General features: G+C 50.7%; 1 protein-coding gene across 2 annotated transcripts in view; it reads left to right on the top strand.

Moving 5' to 3' along the window:
- The window catches only part of GPSM1 (G protein signaling modulator 1), a 68,412-nt gene that overhangs the window by 27,978 nt on the left and 23,684 nt on the right, over positions 1–16,750 (top strand). For both annotated transcript variants that reach the window (XM_061476477.1, XM_061476478.1), the window contains 3 exons: positions 33–141; positions 2,173–2,299; positions 14,869–14,939. In XM_061476477.1, coding sequence (XP_061332461.1) covers positions 33–141; positions 2,173–2,299; positions 14,869–14,939 — 307 coding nt within the window. The remainder of the gene's footprint in view (positions 1–32; positions 142–2,172; positions 2,300–14,868; positions 14,940–16,750) is intronic.

Raw genomic sequence — 16,750 nt, 5'->3', positions numbered from 1 at the left:
ATTTCTGTGGTTGACAGTTTCCTGTTTTGCAGGGTGGGAGAAGGAAGAGCCTGCTGGAGTCTCGGAAATGCCTATGTCTCCCTGGGGAGCCATGAACAGGCTTTGCACTTTGCAAGGAAACATCTTGAAATCTCCCAAGAGGTAAGAGAAGCTGGTTCAGATCAGAGGGAATTGGTCCCCCCTGTTGAGAGGAAGACTTTATTTTGTGCCAATAAGTTCTATTACTCTAGTTTTTTTCTTGCTGTAACTGCTCTGGAAAGCCCTTGTCTATGTGCTGTGTCAGTGGAGTCTTTAGGAACTGCAGAACTTGGCTGGGAAATATCCTCTTAATGGGATGCTCCCAGCCTTCTCCTTAATTACAGCTGATCCATTGCTGTACATTGCTGTCCAGCTGATGGTGAGAAGGGACCAAGGGGCTAGTTCTCCAGTCTGCTGGCCAAGGTGTTGTGAGCCCAGCTGGTGTGAAGGAGCTCAGGTACCTCTTGGGACCCAGTCTGTCAGTAAGACCCACCTTTCCTGAGCACAAGGCTGTGAGATTCCGACTGAGATGGACCTTGTGATCCCAGCTGTGGTATGGCTGGATTTGCTGGCAAATACCTGGGCAGGGTACTTGCCTTCACCCAGTGCCTGGGTGCTCTGAATCTGCAGTGGTTTGCACTGCAATTGAACAAGTTGTTTCCTCAATGTGGAGCTGGTGGGATCCCAGCGTTGTCCTGGTGCAGTTGGTTGCTGATGCTGGATGAGCACAGCTCACCCTGTACCACACTGCCCTGCCATGTGGGGCCTCATGCATGCAGCTCCTCTGGCTCTCACACATGTGCTTGCAGCTTTCCTGGCACAAGAACATAGGGCAGTTTTAGGTGGCCCGGAAGTACAGAAAGCCAGAATTCCATTGTTTGCTCTTTCTAGTGAGGAAATGGGCCATGGCCTCTTTAGTCTTCCCAGATGAAGAAATTGCCCTGCTGAAGCGCTAACTGAAATCACCATATGTAGGCCTTTGTGTGTTCTTTTCTTGTGTTTAGCCTTTAGGTTGGCTAAATCTCAGGGTAGGTTCTGCCAGTGTGCTCCTCTGATGCTGGCAAGGCTCTGAAGGTGATCTGGAATGCGTGGAAGTCAGGGAAGCATCAAGGACTGTGGGACCGAACCAGGACACAGTAACTTCTCTGGAGATGATGTCAACAGCAAATCTCTTGTAATTGGTGGGGGATTTGTGCCTGATAAGCTGTTTGATCTGCCTCCCTTTGGTGCTGGGGCTTTGTCATAATGTGGGGATTTATGACTTTGTCCTAGGCTGGCTCACACTGCAGCCTATCTCACAGGACCACAAAAGAGCTATTGCAAGGCATTTAATGAGGAGTCTGGCCTCTCCAAGGGAACAGCCAAGGTTTTCCTCTGTAACAAGCTGCTGCTCCTCTGAAGCTTCAAGGCTGTTTGAGTGACCTCTGTGTTCACTGGCAATGTGCAGTACAGTAACTTTGTGCTTTGGTTAAACTTTGAGGAGGCTGCAGCAGCATGTCCTGTGACTTCCCATTGAAGTAGCAGGAGCCATTGGACAGATCTCTTCCTGAAGATGTAAATTGGCTTCCTTGGATGGGAATGAGTTAAAATTTGGACTCTAATAGATTCTGGACCTTAGGTGGGCATCTCACTAGGAACAACTCAAAACTGTGTGGATCAGAGTGAGGAGAGAAGGGCTCTCAGAGCATCCAACCCCTGAGTGTGGCACTGCCCACATGGCTGGTAGTAGCGTGGCTGTCTGCTGCTCAGTAACTATGGAAATATTGGAGGAAGGGGGCTGAGAGTTTCAGGGCTCTTTGCCAAGCCATATGTGGCTACAGAATGGACCAGACATGCAGGTTTAGCTCTGCCCCAGTTCTGTAGCAGTGGGTGAGCTCTGCCCCTTTGGCTCACTGTATTGATCTCCAGAGAATCATGTTTTGTGGTGCAGCCAGTACATAGCGCAGCACACATGGGCCCTCTCCTGAAGTACCCCTGAGGAATAGGTTTAGAGAGTTCTTTGGTGTGAAAGCTGGGCTGTATAATCTCTTTGTGTCTCCAAGCTCTTTTGGCTGGCTCTGTCTTTGCTCTGATATGGGCCTGGCAAATCCCTTTGTTAGTGGCTCTTGGAGCACATGTCCTTCAACCAGCTGCCCTGTTGGTTTCCCCCTGCAGATCGGGGACCGGAGTGGTGAGCTGACAGCGCAGGGGAACATGGCCCAGCTCAGGACAGCCCTTGGCTTGGGTCCTGGTGAGGAAGACACGGGGACAGCTCATCACTATTCTGGCTATGAAGCACAAGGTGAGTTTTGGGGCTTTTGATGGCATTGAAAGGTTTCCTGAGAGATGTGGTGAGGTGCATGGGGAGGGAATGTGAATTCCAGAGCAAGATGAGGCTACCAAGTGCCTTTAGTAGAAAGGAGACTGCAGTATGTTTGCTCTGAGCTTTCCAAGAGCTGCAAGGGCAGGGAAGGATCTGCCCCCAGAAGGGCACAGAATGAGTTAATGGAATTAATCTGCATAAGGAATGAAATTCCACGATACCAAGCAGCAAATCAGCTTTTGTCTCTTTTAAAGCTCTTCAGGGCCATGCTAGCTGATCTGATGGATAAAGCAAGCTTCCACAAGGTGACTGGCAGGGATTTTTGGTTGCTCTCTTCTGATTAGCATCCAAGGAGCAAGTGTCCAGCATGGGGTGAAGACAAGTTGTGAGCATCAGCATGCTGGGTGCTGTCTCACACCTGGAACACCCTCAGAGATGCCCATCTTGGACATAAAGACGTGGCAAGGCTCAGTCAGAGCAGACAAAATGGTTTCACTGACTGCCCTGAGTGATTCTGCCTCCAGTCCTGGGAAGCAGGAGAGCAGAGCCATGTCCTCAGCACAGCACGTGGCCAGCCCTGGTGCCTGTCTGCAGTTCGGGGACCCTCTGCCTACCCTGAGCCTGCCCATTGCAGGCTTCTGGCATAGGGCACTTCCAGCTGGTTGCTGTGTTGCTGTGGACAGCCTCACTAATTCACACAGATGAAACTGCACCCCAGGAGGTGCCCACTGATTAAATATGACCTTGTTTGTGCAGCCACGTTTTCCCAGGCCGTGTGCTCCCTTTCCTGTTGATAGAACTGACGTAGAGAAGATGATGCTTCCTGGTAGGACTGACGTAGGGAAGATGATGCTGGGGTTGAGGCAGGGTGTTCTGGGAGGGAGAGGGCCGGCTCTGTGTGTTTGCTCTCCATGTTGATCTTGAAGGTGTTGCCTGCTATGTCAGTGCTAGAGCTTTTCCTGCGGAGTCGAGCTGTGGGTGAGGAGCCAGCATGTTCTGCTGTGCCCCAACAGGAGCTGCAGTGGAGCTGAGCTCCTTCCTCAAAGGCTGTGTGAGGCACAGCAGCTGCCCCAGCTCCTGTTTTACATCAGCTGCATCCTTACAGCTGCTGGGAAACTTATTGGCTGGAGCCTTCTGTTCGCTCCTGGCATCTTGCAGGGGCTTCCTTCTGGTGAATTCTTTTGCTCTGAAAGGGGAACAGGAAATTAACCTTGGTGCTGCTGCTGCCCCTGGGACAGAGCAAAGTGTGGAGGAAACGAGCTGGTGGGGTGCCAGGTCCCTTAGGCTGGTGAATGGAGGAGGCAAGGACAATGCCGAGGACTGTATGGGCATGAGAGCACTGCATGAGGCACGTTGGACTGGGAGGGTGAGCGCATTGTGTGGAAGGGTTTGGGCCAGTTTTACCTGGGAGAGGAGCTCTGCAGCTCTGACCACACTGCACAGTTGGGAGTGCATGGCCCATGGGCTGCTCACTGCCCTCCAGGGATCCAGATGTGGGAACATCTGGAGCCAGCAGTGATTTTTCTCCCATCTGACAGCCAGAGCCATGCCTGTCTCTGTGTGATTGCTGGAGGGTGGGAAGAGGGGCTGAGCAGCTGTGGCACTGACCTCCTTCATCTGTGATGCTATTGCTCACATTCTCAAGGCCGGGGCTTTGTTGACAGAAGGACAAAGTGTTCTCTGGAGGAAAACGAGGGAATGACAGGGGTTTGTGGTGTGATAAAGGGGGGACCACAGGGACTGGGACAGGTTCCCTGCAGAGGAGGGCTTCCTTGCTGTAGGAGGTGGGGGACGCTGTCCCTTGCTGTGTCCTGGGAACCTGCTGAGGAGGTAGAAGTCAGCTTCTCCTGTGTTTCATGTGCTGGAGCTGGGCAGCAGCATCTTGCCAAAGGAAAGGAGTGTGAGTGTTGCGGTGCTGAGCCACATGCATGCTTTCATACATGCATCTCGGGTGCTGTCCCTGTTGCGTAGAGACTTGGAGAGAGGATGGATCTGCAAGGCAGGCGGTGCCTCCCTTGGTTTCTCCTTAGCTTTTAGTCTGGCTTCAGCTCTCTTATTCTGAACTTGAGGAGGAAAAGAGGCCACCAATGTGCCTCCGAGCCCTTGAGAAGGGAGATGTATTTAATGTCTGTGAGGAGCTTTGGTACCCTCCTGTGCACCTATTACATTATTAGAAGAGCATAATTATTTATGTTATTAATAGCAGCAATTTAGAGCAGGAGGAACATCTGTTTCTGTAATGGGTAGCAGGTGAGAGAGTTGAGGCTCAAGCTGACTTCGGACCCAGCCTGCCTTTTGCTGGCACCAAGTCTTGTGCTGGGGAGAATTTCCAGGGCTTTTCCCTTCAGACTCTCTTCCCTGCTGAAGGTTATAAAATGGCTGCATGCTCATCAGGATGCTAAAATCACCTAGTAAGGCAGGCAAGTGATAAACCACACTGACCTCATCGGGCAGGTACCATAAACCTTCACAAGAAACTTGCTTCTGGGAAAACCTGTCTCCTTCACAGGTTTCTTTTGCTTCCAAGTCTCGGGCATTGCCCTCCACCAGGAATCTGAGGGTGGAAGGAGGGTCTGCTGCTCTCCTCCGCTGCTCCAGCTCCTCTTGCTCAGCTCTTTGTGGCCCTTAGGAATATTCTGAGAGCAATTGGAGGTCAGAAGCTTGAGCTGGGGGCCAGGGGAGCGCTGGGAAAGTCTTGTGAGAGCAAGGACCTTGCAAAAGAAGCACAAACACAGGGAGCATAAAGCAACAAACTGAGAGAGGCTGCAGAGTAGCTGAAACACAAAGCAAACGGGGGTTGAGTCCAGTTCTCCAAACAATGACGATGTGCCCCTGGAGAATGGTCTTGCTGTTTCAGACACACAGGACTCGGCTCTGCCTGGTGCTCTGCAGGTAGCAGTGAACCAGGAGCACCCCGGGCAGCCTCTGTGCCACTCCAAAGTGAAAACTGACTCTGGGCTGCCTTTCTTTTGCTCCCAGTAGCACATCGGCCTCAGCCATCTCCTCTGATGGCAGCAGTAGTGTTAGGAGACACCGAGCCTCCGTGCTGGGTACTGCTCATCCTCATGTGGGAGGCAGTCATGCTTCAGGTGGTATTCTCAGGTGGTGAAGTGGGCAGCCGAGCCTGGGTAGGTATGAAATCCCACTCCTTCCCAGCTGTGATCAGCTCTGCGTGGCTTTGAACACGGGTCTTTGCATCCTCAATGCAGTTTTGAGTTTGCCTTCTTCACAGGAATCTTTGAACCCTTGGATCAATTAGACAGGGATAGAAGAAATCTGCTTTTATGTTTCCCAGCCTGTTTGTTTTTGTTTGTTTGCTTGCTTTAAATATCTTTGAAGTCGCTAAGAAGTGTTTAGTGCTGCTGAAATACGCTGGATTGACCAGCCCTGTACTGATGCAGAGCAGGGAGGCAGCAGTGCCAGCCTGTGCCTCAGGCTGGGATGAAGCCCAGGGACAGGGATGTTCCCTCTCCATGGATTGCTCAACCCTCCTGTGAAGGACTGTGCTGGGTGACAGGAGAGACGTGGCTCCCTGAGAGCAGCAGTGTGCAGAGGGACAGCCCTGCACACACTGAGCTGTGAGTGCAGGGGCCAGGCAGCGTTTGCCTTCTGCTCAGCAGGTGATCGCAGGAGTCCCATCACTAATGGCTTCAGCATGGAGCCTGCCCTGTTCTTGCCAGGCAGACTGAGCACTGCAGTTGGAATTGCTCAGTATTCAGTATCCTCAACTATATTCCCAAGAGCTGCAGCTCAGCCTTTATCATTCTAAAAATGAAAGCCTGAGGCTGTGCTGGTTAGTTGTACCTGCTTATGCAGGGTTCTAATGGATGAGGTTGTTGATTGAGGCAGGAGCAGCTTTTGGCCGAGTGGAAGGCAGAACACAAGTGGTCTGGTTGCTTTATTGTGCTCTAACAGATGCTCAGTGGAGCCTCAGCCTCCAAGCTCGGAGGAGTGTTGGCACAAATGTTCCCAGAAAGGCACCTGCAGGAAGGTGTCAGAAAGACCTGAGTCTGCGGTGGTCCTTGCTGTGATGCTAAAGGGAGCAGAGCGGGAATGCCAGGAGTGCTGCTTGCATGGGGGGCTGCTTGGATGAGGATTTAGGACTTCTAAAGGATGCCTCCTCATAATCTTTATATTGATTGTTTCCTAAATGTGAGCAAGCTCTGCTGTTAGAGCTGTTGAATCAGCAGCACTCATGGGGGGGATGAACCTCTGAGTCATTTGGATTTAAACTGAGTAATTGAGCCTTCGGTTCAGACTGCCCCAATATTGGCTTTAGGAGGCTTTAGAATCTTCTCAAAGCATCAAGAAGTATTTCAGGTTCTTCTCACACCATGGTCTGCACCTGAGCCCCCTTCCCTTCATCCACAGCTGAAGCACAGCAAGGCTTCTCAGCTCACAGCAGAGGAAACCCTCCAGGACTGGGGGAGAAGATCTTGTGCTAACGGAACTCAGGTTCTCATTTTATCTTGATGCCAGGGGAGGGTGAGGAAGAAGCCAGCTCTTGAAGCCTGTGGTGGAGAAGGTACAACGTGGCTTTTGGCAAAGCCATCCATTGGATCAAGAGATCTCTTGTTGTGGGGAGAGCTGACTTTCCAGAAATTGCCAGGTCCTTACACAAACTCCTGCTCTGAGCTGGGAAGCCTGAAGTTCCCTTTGGCTGCTGCTGCAGGCTCCTGCAGCCATCCCAGCTCTGCTGTGTGCTGTCTGGCTCCTGAATGCACTTTCCACAGGCAGTTTCCTTTGGTAGCCAAAATAAGAAATGCCTATGGTTACGGTGATTTTCTGTCTCAGTGTACTGTATTACTATTAGGAACAAAATGCCTCTGCTTACTGTATTCCCCTGCAGCACAGAGCAAGAAAGGGACCAAGAAGAAGAAAGTTCTTTCTTACCCAGCTAGAATCCTTATTCTCAAAGGTTTTTGTATGGATGCCCATAGTCTGCTTTGGCACTTCTCTGAGCAAGGCAAGGCCAGACCCTCAGCATGAGCCACCTTTATCTCCTGCCTGACCTCAGGAGCCATGCCCCTTCCCTTGGCAGCAGGACTGGCCCCTGCCTGGCAGGAGCAAGCACTCAGACAACGGACCATTGCTTAGCAAAGAAAGAGACCTGGCAGCTTGTGGAGACAGAGCTCATGAATCCAAAGTCCAGTGTGGCCAGTGTGTTCCAGGAGCTGGAAAGTGCCTGGCTGCTGCAAGTGGTGACTGACTGATGACAGCATCCAGAAGGAGGGATTGAGTACATTGTCCCTCCGCTTAGAGGGCTCTACTCAGTGTTTGATCGCTGCAGAGCTCTTGTGTTGCTCTTTCTCTGCCCTCCCTGACTCAGCCTGTAGGACACAGCTGTGTAGTTGGGCTTGGCTGCCTGCTGGAGATGTTGCCTAATTACTGTGTGTCACTTTCTAGCTTAAACTCAGTTTCTTTCTGATCTCTGCTTGTTCAACACAAGCTGGTAATGGAGGATGGGTGGTCATGAGACTGCTCTATACTGGCAGAGAAAACCCTGCTCTCAGATGCAAGCCAGGTGTCCCTGCCAAGCCTTTCACACTGCTCTTGCATTAGCCCTGAGGCCATGTGCCTCCTCCCAGCCTGCTCCACCCCATTCATCTATCTCCCACAAAAGCCTCCTGTCCCCACAACTGTTAATCCATGAAGCAGACAGTTGCCTGGGGGAGGTTATGGTTATAAGAAGCCACCTCTAATATGGCTTTAAGCTTCCAACCAGCTCCAAGGCTTGTATTTGACTATCTGTTAGGTGTTGCATAATTGGGTGCTCTGCATTGTCTAGATCCTGCAAATACGCACCAAAATGCTTCATTCTTTGACCTGAATTGCCAGTACTTTATTTGCAATTAAGTCTTATTCTAGCCTTGCTCAGTCAGAGAAAACCTGATGCCTGTTGCACATGTGGGGGGAAACTGAAATCAAAGAGGTGCCCAACATCATGACCATTCCTAATAGCTGTAAGGCTACAAGATGCAAGATCACCTTGTCCTCAAAGACTGCAGCTTTCCTGAGCTATGTTGGGTTTGCTCCCAATGGGGGAAAGTAGCTCCCTGGTGCCATCTCTGTCTCCAAGGAGGACTTTGCTCCAAGTCCTACCTCATCCGTGTGAAGGCTCCTCTGGTATGTGGTCCAGGGTGTCTCCTCATTGCCTCTCCCCGTCTGAGGAGCCTCTGTGCTGGCTGCTAACCCTGACTGCAGCCAGCCAGATGTGAAGGTGCTCCTGGGTGCTGTGTGGATGTACAGCATTGCTGCTGTTTGCAGTTGCTCAGCTGTCAGACTGGATTCTGGAGGATGTGAAATGGGTGACACGTGCACAAAGCATCTTCTGCCAAGTCAGGCAGATGAGCATCTCTATTCAGAACTTCTCTTTATTACCACGTATTGGATATACTTTTTTTTTCTTTAAAGGAACAGTTTTGCCACAGAGGAAAAATCCCTCAGAATTGTTATCCTGGAGGTTTTTGTAGTGCTTGGATCTGTGTGGAAGGTTGGTATTTGCTCAGCTGTGTGCCAATGAATACGGCACAGCACACACACTGGAGCCCCATCTCCCCAGCAGAAGGGGTTTCATTCCTGTCACTTTGGCTCTGACAATGAAGAGCTGAGGCTTGGAAGGGCCTCGCATGGGACCAAAGCATTCCTGGGGAAATCTGATGTGACAGCACACTGAAAACAACCCCCCTGCAGCTTTCCCTGGCCCTTGGCTATGGGTTGACATCGTTATTTTCATGTATACTATCCCTTCTGTTGCAGTCCATACCTGCTTCTGCCTTTTGCAATAACTGGGCAGCCAGAAAAGTCTAATAACTGAGAGGGAGAATACTGTTGTCTTGCCCGTCTAGTCCTATCCTCAGACACAGAAGGGGCCAGAGCTGTTAGGATTCCCCTGGTCCTGGAAGCAGAGGGTCCTCCCCATGGATCAGCACACAATAGCTTGATGCTAGTGTTTTATGGTGCAGTCGTCATAAATAACTGGTATTATTTGCTTTCTCTGGTTAAAGAAAAGTATTGTTGTACCCCAGTAACAACGGGGAAAACAAATGCCAGCATTTATCATGCAAGTGCTGGCAATAATAGAGGTCAAGTGGATTTATAGTGCCAGAATCCATTATGTCTTTGAAGACTAATTAAAACATTAAATGAGATGCTTGTCCTACCGGAGGCTGCTTTTTTTCGCCCTCCTCCTTTCTTTTCTTGCTGCTGTGCTCGCTTCCCCCACTTCCTTGCTGTAATAATGGAGCATGAGCTTGGCAGAGCTTTCCTTGATTATATGTCAGTAGCATATGATTTGAGGTGGTCTGTGAGCATTTGGAGTGCTGGAGCGTATTTCCCCTGTCACCCCTGAGCCTGGGAGGGCTTACAAATGTCATGGTTTAAAAACCAGGCTGAAACCAGGATACCAGACTAGTCTTCTGCCCCAGATCAAGGTTCTGAACTGCTGGGCTCTGTACCAAGGAGAGAGGCAGTTGTCTGGGCTGGAAGAACTAACCCAAAAACCAAGTTGGTATCTCTCAGTTAATACACGTACAGAGAGAATTGACCTTTTCCTGTAAGTCTTGGCTGTCTAACCTTTCCCCACCGGTTGTCTTTGGAGTCCACTGTCAGGTTTAATTCTGCTTCCTCCTGTACAGCCACCCCAGAGGGATACAGCGTGTTCCCAGCCTGCAAATAGAACTGTCGCTTGATCTGCACTTGGGGGGGGGGGGATTCGCTTTGTCTCAAGCAGGGATGGAGTAGGCAGCTCTCCAAGCTGCTGGAGATGGGGGAGAGCCTCGGAGTTATCAAAGCGCATGTCAGCTTGATGAGAGCTCCTGGCAGGGCTCCCTGAGTCGCTGCTACACGTTCTCTGCTCGATCTTGTCAACTGCAATCTCGGGAGCACTGCTTAGATATGGAGACTGTCCACAGAGAACAAAGCTGCTCACACTGTCTACCCAGCTTTGCTCTACTGCAAATGTACAGGGCGTGATCCCATCATTATCCTCTGATAAAACACTTCCCTGTCTTTTCTGTGGCTACATCACGCTTTGTAGCAAGGTACTGTTAACTTCTGTTATGTGAGTGTTTCTCCTGTAATTGCACTTTGAAAACCAAAGACTTCCCTTGGTTTTCAAGGTTTCTCTTTCCTCCAGAGACCATACTGATCCTGGCAGTATGGAGCTGGGGACACATCCCAAGGGAACAGGAGAAGAATGGGGGGAAGATGCTGTGCTTGCTGTGTGTGCCATGTCTGAAGGGGGCCTATAGGGATGCTGGGGAGGGACTCTTCATTAGGGACTGTAGTGATAGGACAAGGGGTAACAGGTTAAAACTGAAACAGAGGAAGTTTAGATTGGATCTAAGGAGGAAATTATTTCCTGTTAGGGTGGTGAGGCACTGGAATGGGTTGCCCAGGGAGGTTGTGAATGCTCCATCTCTGGCTGTGTTCAAGACCAGATTGGACAAGGCCTTGGGTGCCATGGTTTAATGTGAGGTGTCCCTGCCCATGGCAGGGGGGTTGGAACTGGATGATCTTAAGGTCCTTTCCAACCCTAACTATTCTATGATTCCATGAAGGACCTGGCGCAGCTCTGCTTAAAATGAGCTTAAAAAGCCCAAGGAAGGTACAGAGCATGCACTGCCAAACATCTGGACATGAAAAGAGGCGTTAAATAACGGTCCCTGCATCCATGTCATCACAGGTAGCACAAGGATGTGCAGAGGGGCCATCCCTATCTCTGTGACAAAGTGGATGGGTCTAGATGGGTGTCTGACATGGATATGTTGGGTTAGTGTCCCAAAGACAGAATAGGGAATGTGTGAGGTGGAGAAAGCAGGGGTGTCTCACCTGCAGGCAGGCCAGCACATACATCACCCGTAGCTCTGTAGCAGTGCGCTTCCCCCTCCCTGGAGTCCACTGCTCCCTTTCAGGGAGGGAGGTGACTGCTTCATCCAGTTTTAAATCACAAGAATGTGAGAACCGTTAGAGGCACCTCAGCACCAACAGTAGAAATACCTCCCCCCCGGATCATGGGGGTGTTGAGCTTGGGGGGGGGAGATTGTTGAAAAAAACGATTTAAAAGAACAACACCCGAGGAGCTGCAGGAAAACAAGGCATGAATGCAGCCAGTCAGGAGCGTTGCTCAGCTGATGTTCACAAGAAGGTTTCAACTCGCCCTATTAGAGACCTCAGTAAACCTTAAAGACAGAGAGAGCATTTAGAAATGCCCCTGAGGTTTTCCGTTGCTCTGCAGCGAGCTTGGTAAACATGCCAATAAATACTGGAAAGGGAGGAAAAAACCTTGCAGAGGAACAGACCCGGGTTTTCAGCTGCTCAATCTGTTGCATCCACGGCTGCTGCTCTTGATCTGCACTGGGGCGAAAGGGGCAGAGTTGAATTTTTGCTGAGGATTGGGCAGTGCTGCAGGTATCTCTGGGAAAAAGAACTCGGAGGAGGCTGGAAGTTCTGTCCGGAGCCCTCTGAGGGAATGTCCTGGTCAGAGACAGAAAGTTAATGGAATTCCTTCTGTCGTGGGGTGCTTGTGAGTATGGAAATCCCTCTGCTCTCGGAAGATGAGTGCGTGGAGGCTACCGAGCCCGTCTGCGTGGAGTAAAGGGGAGAAGCTCCAGGCATCCAGTAGGAACTGCTGCCTGGGGGGATCTGGGTTACCATAGCCCTGACTGATGGTACCCTCTTAATCCTTCTAGCTGCTTGTTTGAATGGTGCTGCATGCTCCACCAGCGGGATGGCAGAGCCGGGGGCTCTGTGGGGCCAGCGCTCAGCCCCAGTGCCGCTTGTGTCGTCTTTGGGAAGAAAATAGCTGAGTTGATGGTTCTATGGTTTCATGAGTTGGGTGGCTCTGAAGTTGGGTTTGAAACTCCTGCCTTCTTCCCCTCTCAGCGTAACTGAACGTGGAATCCACACGGTAACAGAGGAGCACCAGCACCAAAACAAGCGAAGACAAATTGTTCTGTGTGCCCTAATTGCCGGGGCAGTCTCAGCTGACTGCGTTATTAAATTAGCAGAGGGGAAGGCAGGTTTTCTCAGATCAGAGATTAATGCTTTCTGGCCAGCAGTTTAATGCTATTGCAAACGCAGAGAAGCACCTGAGGATGGAGGTGTGTAATTAAGGACCTTTAGCCCGGTGGCAATGATGGGTGTTTATCTCATCAGACACGTTTGGCTCCTTTCTTGCTTTCCTGGAAGTGGCTGTTAAAAGCTGCTGTGACGCACGCTCACTTCCAGGTGCTGGTTTCACCTCTTGGGCATTGCTTTGAAACCCAAGTGTAGCAGCTGATGGAGTGCTTGTAGGCGGCTTTTATTCCTGACCCACCTCACTGCTCCACACAGAAGACTCTAGGTTATCCTGTGGGAAGCCAAGAGCAGCTATAGCCATGTCCAGAATGTGCTGATGCCCACAGGGAGTGCAGGGGAGTGATGGAAGCTGGGTGTAGGGCTTGTGTCTCCCACTAAGCTGGCCTCTGTTTAAGAGCTCTGGGTCCTCTCAGCTGAAAACACGCATCACTGATGCCTTGGAGGAGTGTAATCTTGAGTGGCATTTAGGGCATGGAAGGGGAGTCCTGTCCAGAGTGAAGCAGTGTCTCTGGCAGGGCGGTGGGTTGTGTCTGGCCACTGAGAGGGGTGCAGCTCTCCCCATTTTATGGTGGGAGGGGGATTGGGCTTGATCGTCTCAGCTGTCTTCATGGCTGAGTGCACATCCAGGCTGTGGTGATGGATGTGCTCAGCTACCAAATAACCCAGACCTTTCATTGGTGTCTAACAGCATGAGCCCTGCCCAACCTGTTCCAAGGAGATTCTTAAGATAGGTTCATAAACATAAGATACCTTATACAAGATCATAGTGAAAATAAGACTGAAATAAGAATGGTGAAGAGTTCTGCGTGCTTTGTGGAGGGCAGCAAAGTCCTTTCTTCCTGCCTGCTCCAAAGGGATGCAGCCCCATGTCTGAACCCTCGCCAATGTCAGCAGCAATTGCTGACCTTCCAGAATGAGATCCTGTTGTTACTGAACTGCTGCCAAGTGAGCAACTGGCTTTGCCTTGTGGAAAGGGGGAGAGTTTGGAAGAAATGATGGCTGCTTGTCGTTGGGTTTTCCTTGCTCTCTGTGTATTCACATCCATGCCTGTTCTGGGCCTGATGTCAGTCCCTTCTGAACCCAAAGCCTGGTAATTGTTTTGCTGATCTGAGTCTTTATGGCTGCAAAAATAAATCACTTTAGGGGAGTGAGGGGCAATGAAATGAACTTTAGGTCATTTATAGCTAAGATGTGATATATGTGCATGGACTTTAGTGAAGTCCCAGCTGATCTGAGCTTGTCTCGTGCCTCATGAAGCTGAGCAAAGTTGAACTTTCCGAATCAGCGGTGTCTGCTAGCTGGTGGCTTTTCCACCTAATCCCCATGTTCTGTGTACAGGCTTGACTTGGTTTCTGAACGCTGTGCTTTCCCTCTCATCAAGTTTGTCCAGTGAGCACTCGGTGGCACCACGGTGAGAACAGGGTCTCTGGGTGCTGCTGTAGTGTAAGCAGTGGTGCTGCCAGGTGGTGCTGGGAACGGGGGAATCTTTAGGTTTGGTGAGTTTGCTGTTGCAGGAACCACACAAAGCTCCGTGGTTTCCGTTCTCAGGGTGATGGGTTTCAATTCGCATGCATTCATTCACCCTCCCCCAGGGCTTCCCCTGAAGCTTGGAAGTTCTCATGGGACCTTGAGGGGACAGGTTTGGTTGCTGCCTCTGGGCATCGTGTGGTGCTCAGCTAAAGGGAACCTTCCAGGAAGATCAGGGAAGGAGGGGCAAAGTGGTAAGGACATGGTAAAGACATCCTAGGAGCATTTTGTAACCCTGGCCGTTAGTGAGCAAGGCAGCAGCAGCTGGAAGCAGGTTGGAGGGGGACAGGGATGTAAAGGAGAGCTTAGCAAGCAGGGGTCCGAACTGAGTGGTGTTTCACCCACTCTGTTATTGCTGGAATGAAATCTCAAACAGCTATCATGAATGCTGCCAAATTTGGATTTCTCTGTCAGGTTCAGGGCAAGGTTTTGCTTCTCTTAAGGCTGAACCTATGATAGAAAATATTTGCCCCTTCACTTCCTTTTCTAGCCCTTGTGACTGTAGAGAAAAGCTCAAAGCTGCATCCCAGATACACTCTTTAAGTTAGAAACATGAAGCAACAAATGCACCGAAGTATTAAACTATGGCTTTGTTCTCATTCTGCCATGCCAGTCTCATGACTTTTGTGGTTTAGAGTGGGGTTTGTAACTCCTGAATTCCAGAGGCCTCCCTGGAGATGAGGGTTGCAGTGTGACCCCCGTACTGGTCTGATAGCACAAGCTTCCCACCGCCCTCACTGCTGCTGACTGTGCTGTGATAGACCCAAAGCAGTAGAGAAGCCCCCCACATGTGAGCCTCAAGGAGGGCACAGCTGCAGCATCCCATCCCTTTGCCTTTGTAGTTAACAGGAGCAGAGCATTCTGCGTTGGATTTTGTCTGTGTGACATTAGTGCTGCCAGTGCGTGACACCCTCCTGATGCGAGAGTGCATTGTTTTGCAGGAGCCAGGCCAAAGAGACTCCAAAGGAACAGCATGGACAGCTTAGACCTCCTGAAGTTCCCTTCTGAAAAGGTAAGCAAAGATGTCTGGCCTCAAAGATGAAGTATCAGTAGGAATCTGTAATGGCTTGTTGACTGGCTTCATTTGCAGGGAAGTATGCAATTAGCAGATATCATTGGAGTCAATGGGATTAACCAAAGAGAGTTTCTAGAGAGCTTGGAGGAGAGGAACAGCTGGTCTGACTGAAAAGGCACTTAACTGAGAGCTGAAAAAGCCACTTCTGTGCTTTTTTGCAAACCCAGCCCTTCATTGAGAGGATAATTGTTAGCATTTTAGCCCCTTTAGTGGCTGGTGGCAAATCTCAGTGCCTTATTACCCCAGCAGAGAGCTGCACTGGGAGCAGATGGGGAAGGAGAGGGCAGGAGCTGGTGTGTTGCAGGAGGCAGAGGGGTTTGCTCCAAGGGGCTCTAAGGATTGCCCCTGCTCCGGTTCAGTGCTGGCAATGTCAGACCCACCAGCTCAGCGTTTCCTCAGTGTCCCCAAGGCAAAGGCTGTTTCCACAGTGGATGCTTTGAGCCTTTCCACCCCCCGGGATTGATTGAACTTCTCAGGAAATCCTGCACAGATCACTGCGTGTGCCCATTGCCATGGGGCTTGCTCATGCTCTTTCCCAGAGAAGGTGGCCAGGCAGGCAGCCGTGCTCTGCCTTTCGGGAATGGCTTTGGCACAAACCGTGTTCCTTCATGCAGTGCTTTCCAGGCACAGCTCTCCCCAGTGTCCAGGGAGAGGTTCCCTCGTACAGGAGTGTTGCAGAGAGGAAAACATGCCCAAGTTGCAGGAAGGTGCAGTCAATGGGAAACAGCCTCAAGCCTGCAAACCTGTTTGAGTGCCTAAACCTCCCAGTAAGCACTGGGAGGGCCAGACAAAAGCTCCTCCCTGAATTGACTCTTTTTGGGAGCTAAATGCCAAACATATTTATACATTTTTGCTAATTCTCCCAACTGCCTGTTGGCCATTTTGGCTCTGACCTGCTTTAACCCATTGACTCCAGCTCCAGGGTGCTGATAGTGGCAGGGACAGTGATACCCGGTGCCAGAGAGGCATTTGACTATGTATCCTCATCGCAGCAGCACGGCCCCAGGACTGGCAGGGAGAGTTTTGCTGATGTGTGATTTGCTGTCAATGCTGTTGCTTTCCTACTCTTTGCTGTAAAAGCTGAAGCTCGTTCAGTAGTTCAGGCAGGGTTATGGGATTTCAGGGGTTTCACAGGGAGGATGGAGCAAACGGGGCTGGGTACTCTGGAGTCAGACATGAGTAGTCCTCTTCCCCCTGCAGTGGTCCTGTGGGGTGCGTGCAGGTTCACCTCTCCTTGTGAAAGTGCTTTGGATGCAGTTCCACTCCCTCTGTCCCACTGCAGCTCCCAGGAAGGGTGATTACAGTCATGGGAGAGGGCTGTTGGCTTCAAGCTTGCAATGGTGAGGAATCAGCGGATTGAACTGCGATCAATCCAGCACCCTCATTATCGCCTTACCCTTTGCCCATTGTCTGTGCCAGAGACAGCCTTCGAAGTCCTCAGGGAATCCCATAATCACTCAGGCCAGGAATCCTTGCCCAATGCCCCCGCACAGAGCAGTGTCTGGGCAATGTATCTCCAGAAGCACCCACGTCTGTTCTGAGTGTCACATCAGACAGCAGGACCGCTGCTTCCCTGATCATTCTTCTGCAACCTGTGCCTTATTCCTTGTTTTGAGCTTCTCTGGTTTTAGCTCACAGCCGTTGGTTCTTGTTTATTCCTCTCTCTACGAGCCTAAAAATCTCTTCATCACATGCTGGCTTTTACCCTGAAGGTTCTGCTTGCTGTAATTGAGTCATCTATTCTTTTT

Source organism: Pezoporus flaviventris, unplaced genomic scaffold (assembly GCF_033815535.1).
Source record: "Pezoporus flaviventris isolate CSIRO_AGI_PZ_B2104156 unplaced genomic scaffold, CSIRO_AGI_Pfla_v1 ptg000097l, whole genome shotgun sequence".
Lineage (NCBI taxonomy): Eukaryota > Metazoa > Chordata > Aves > Psittaciformes > Psittacidae > Pezoporus > Pezoporus flaviventris.
The sequence above is the reverse complement of the archived record's forward strand: the minus strand, read 5'-3'. Positions and strand labels throughout refer to the sequence as shown.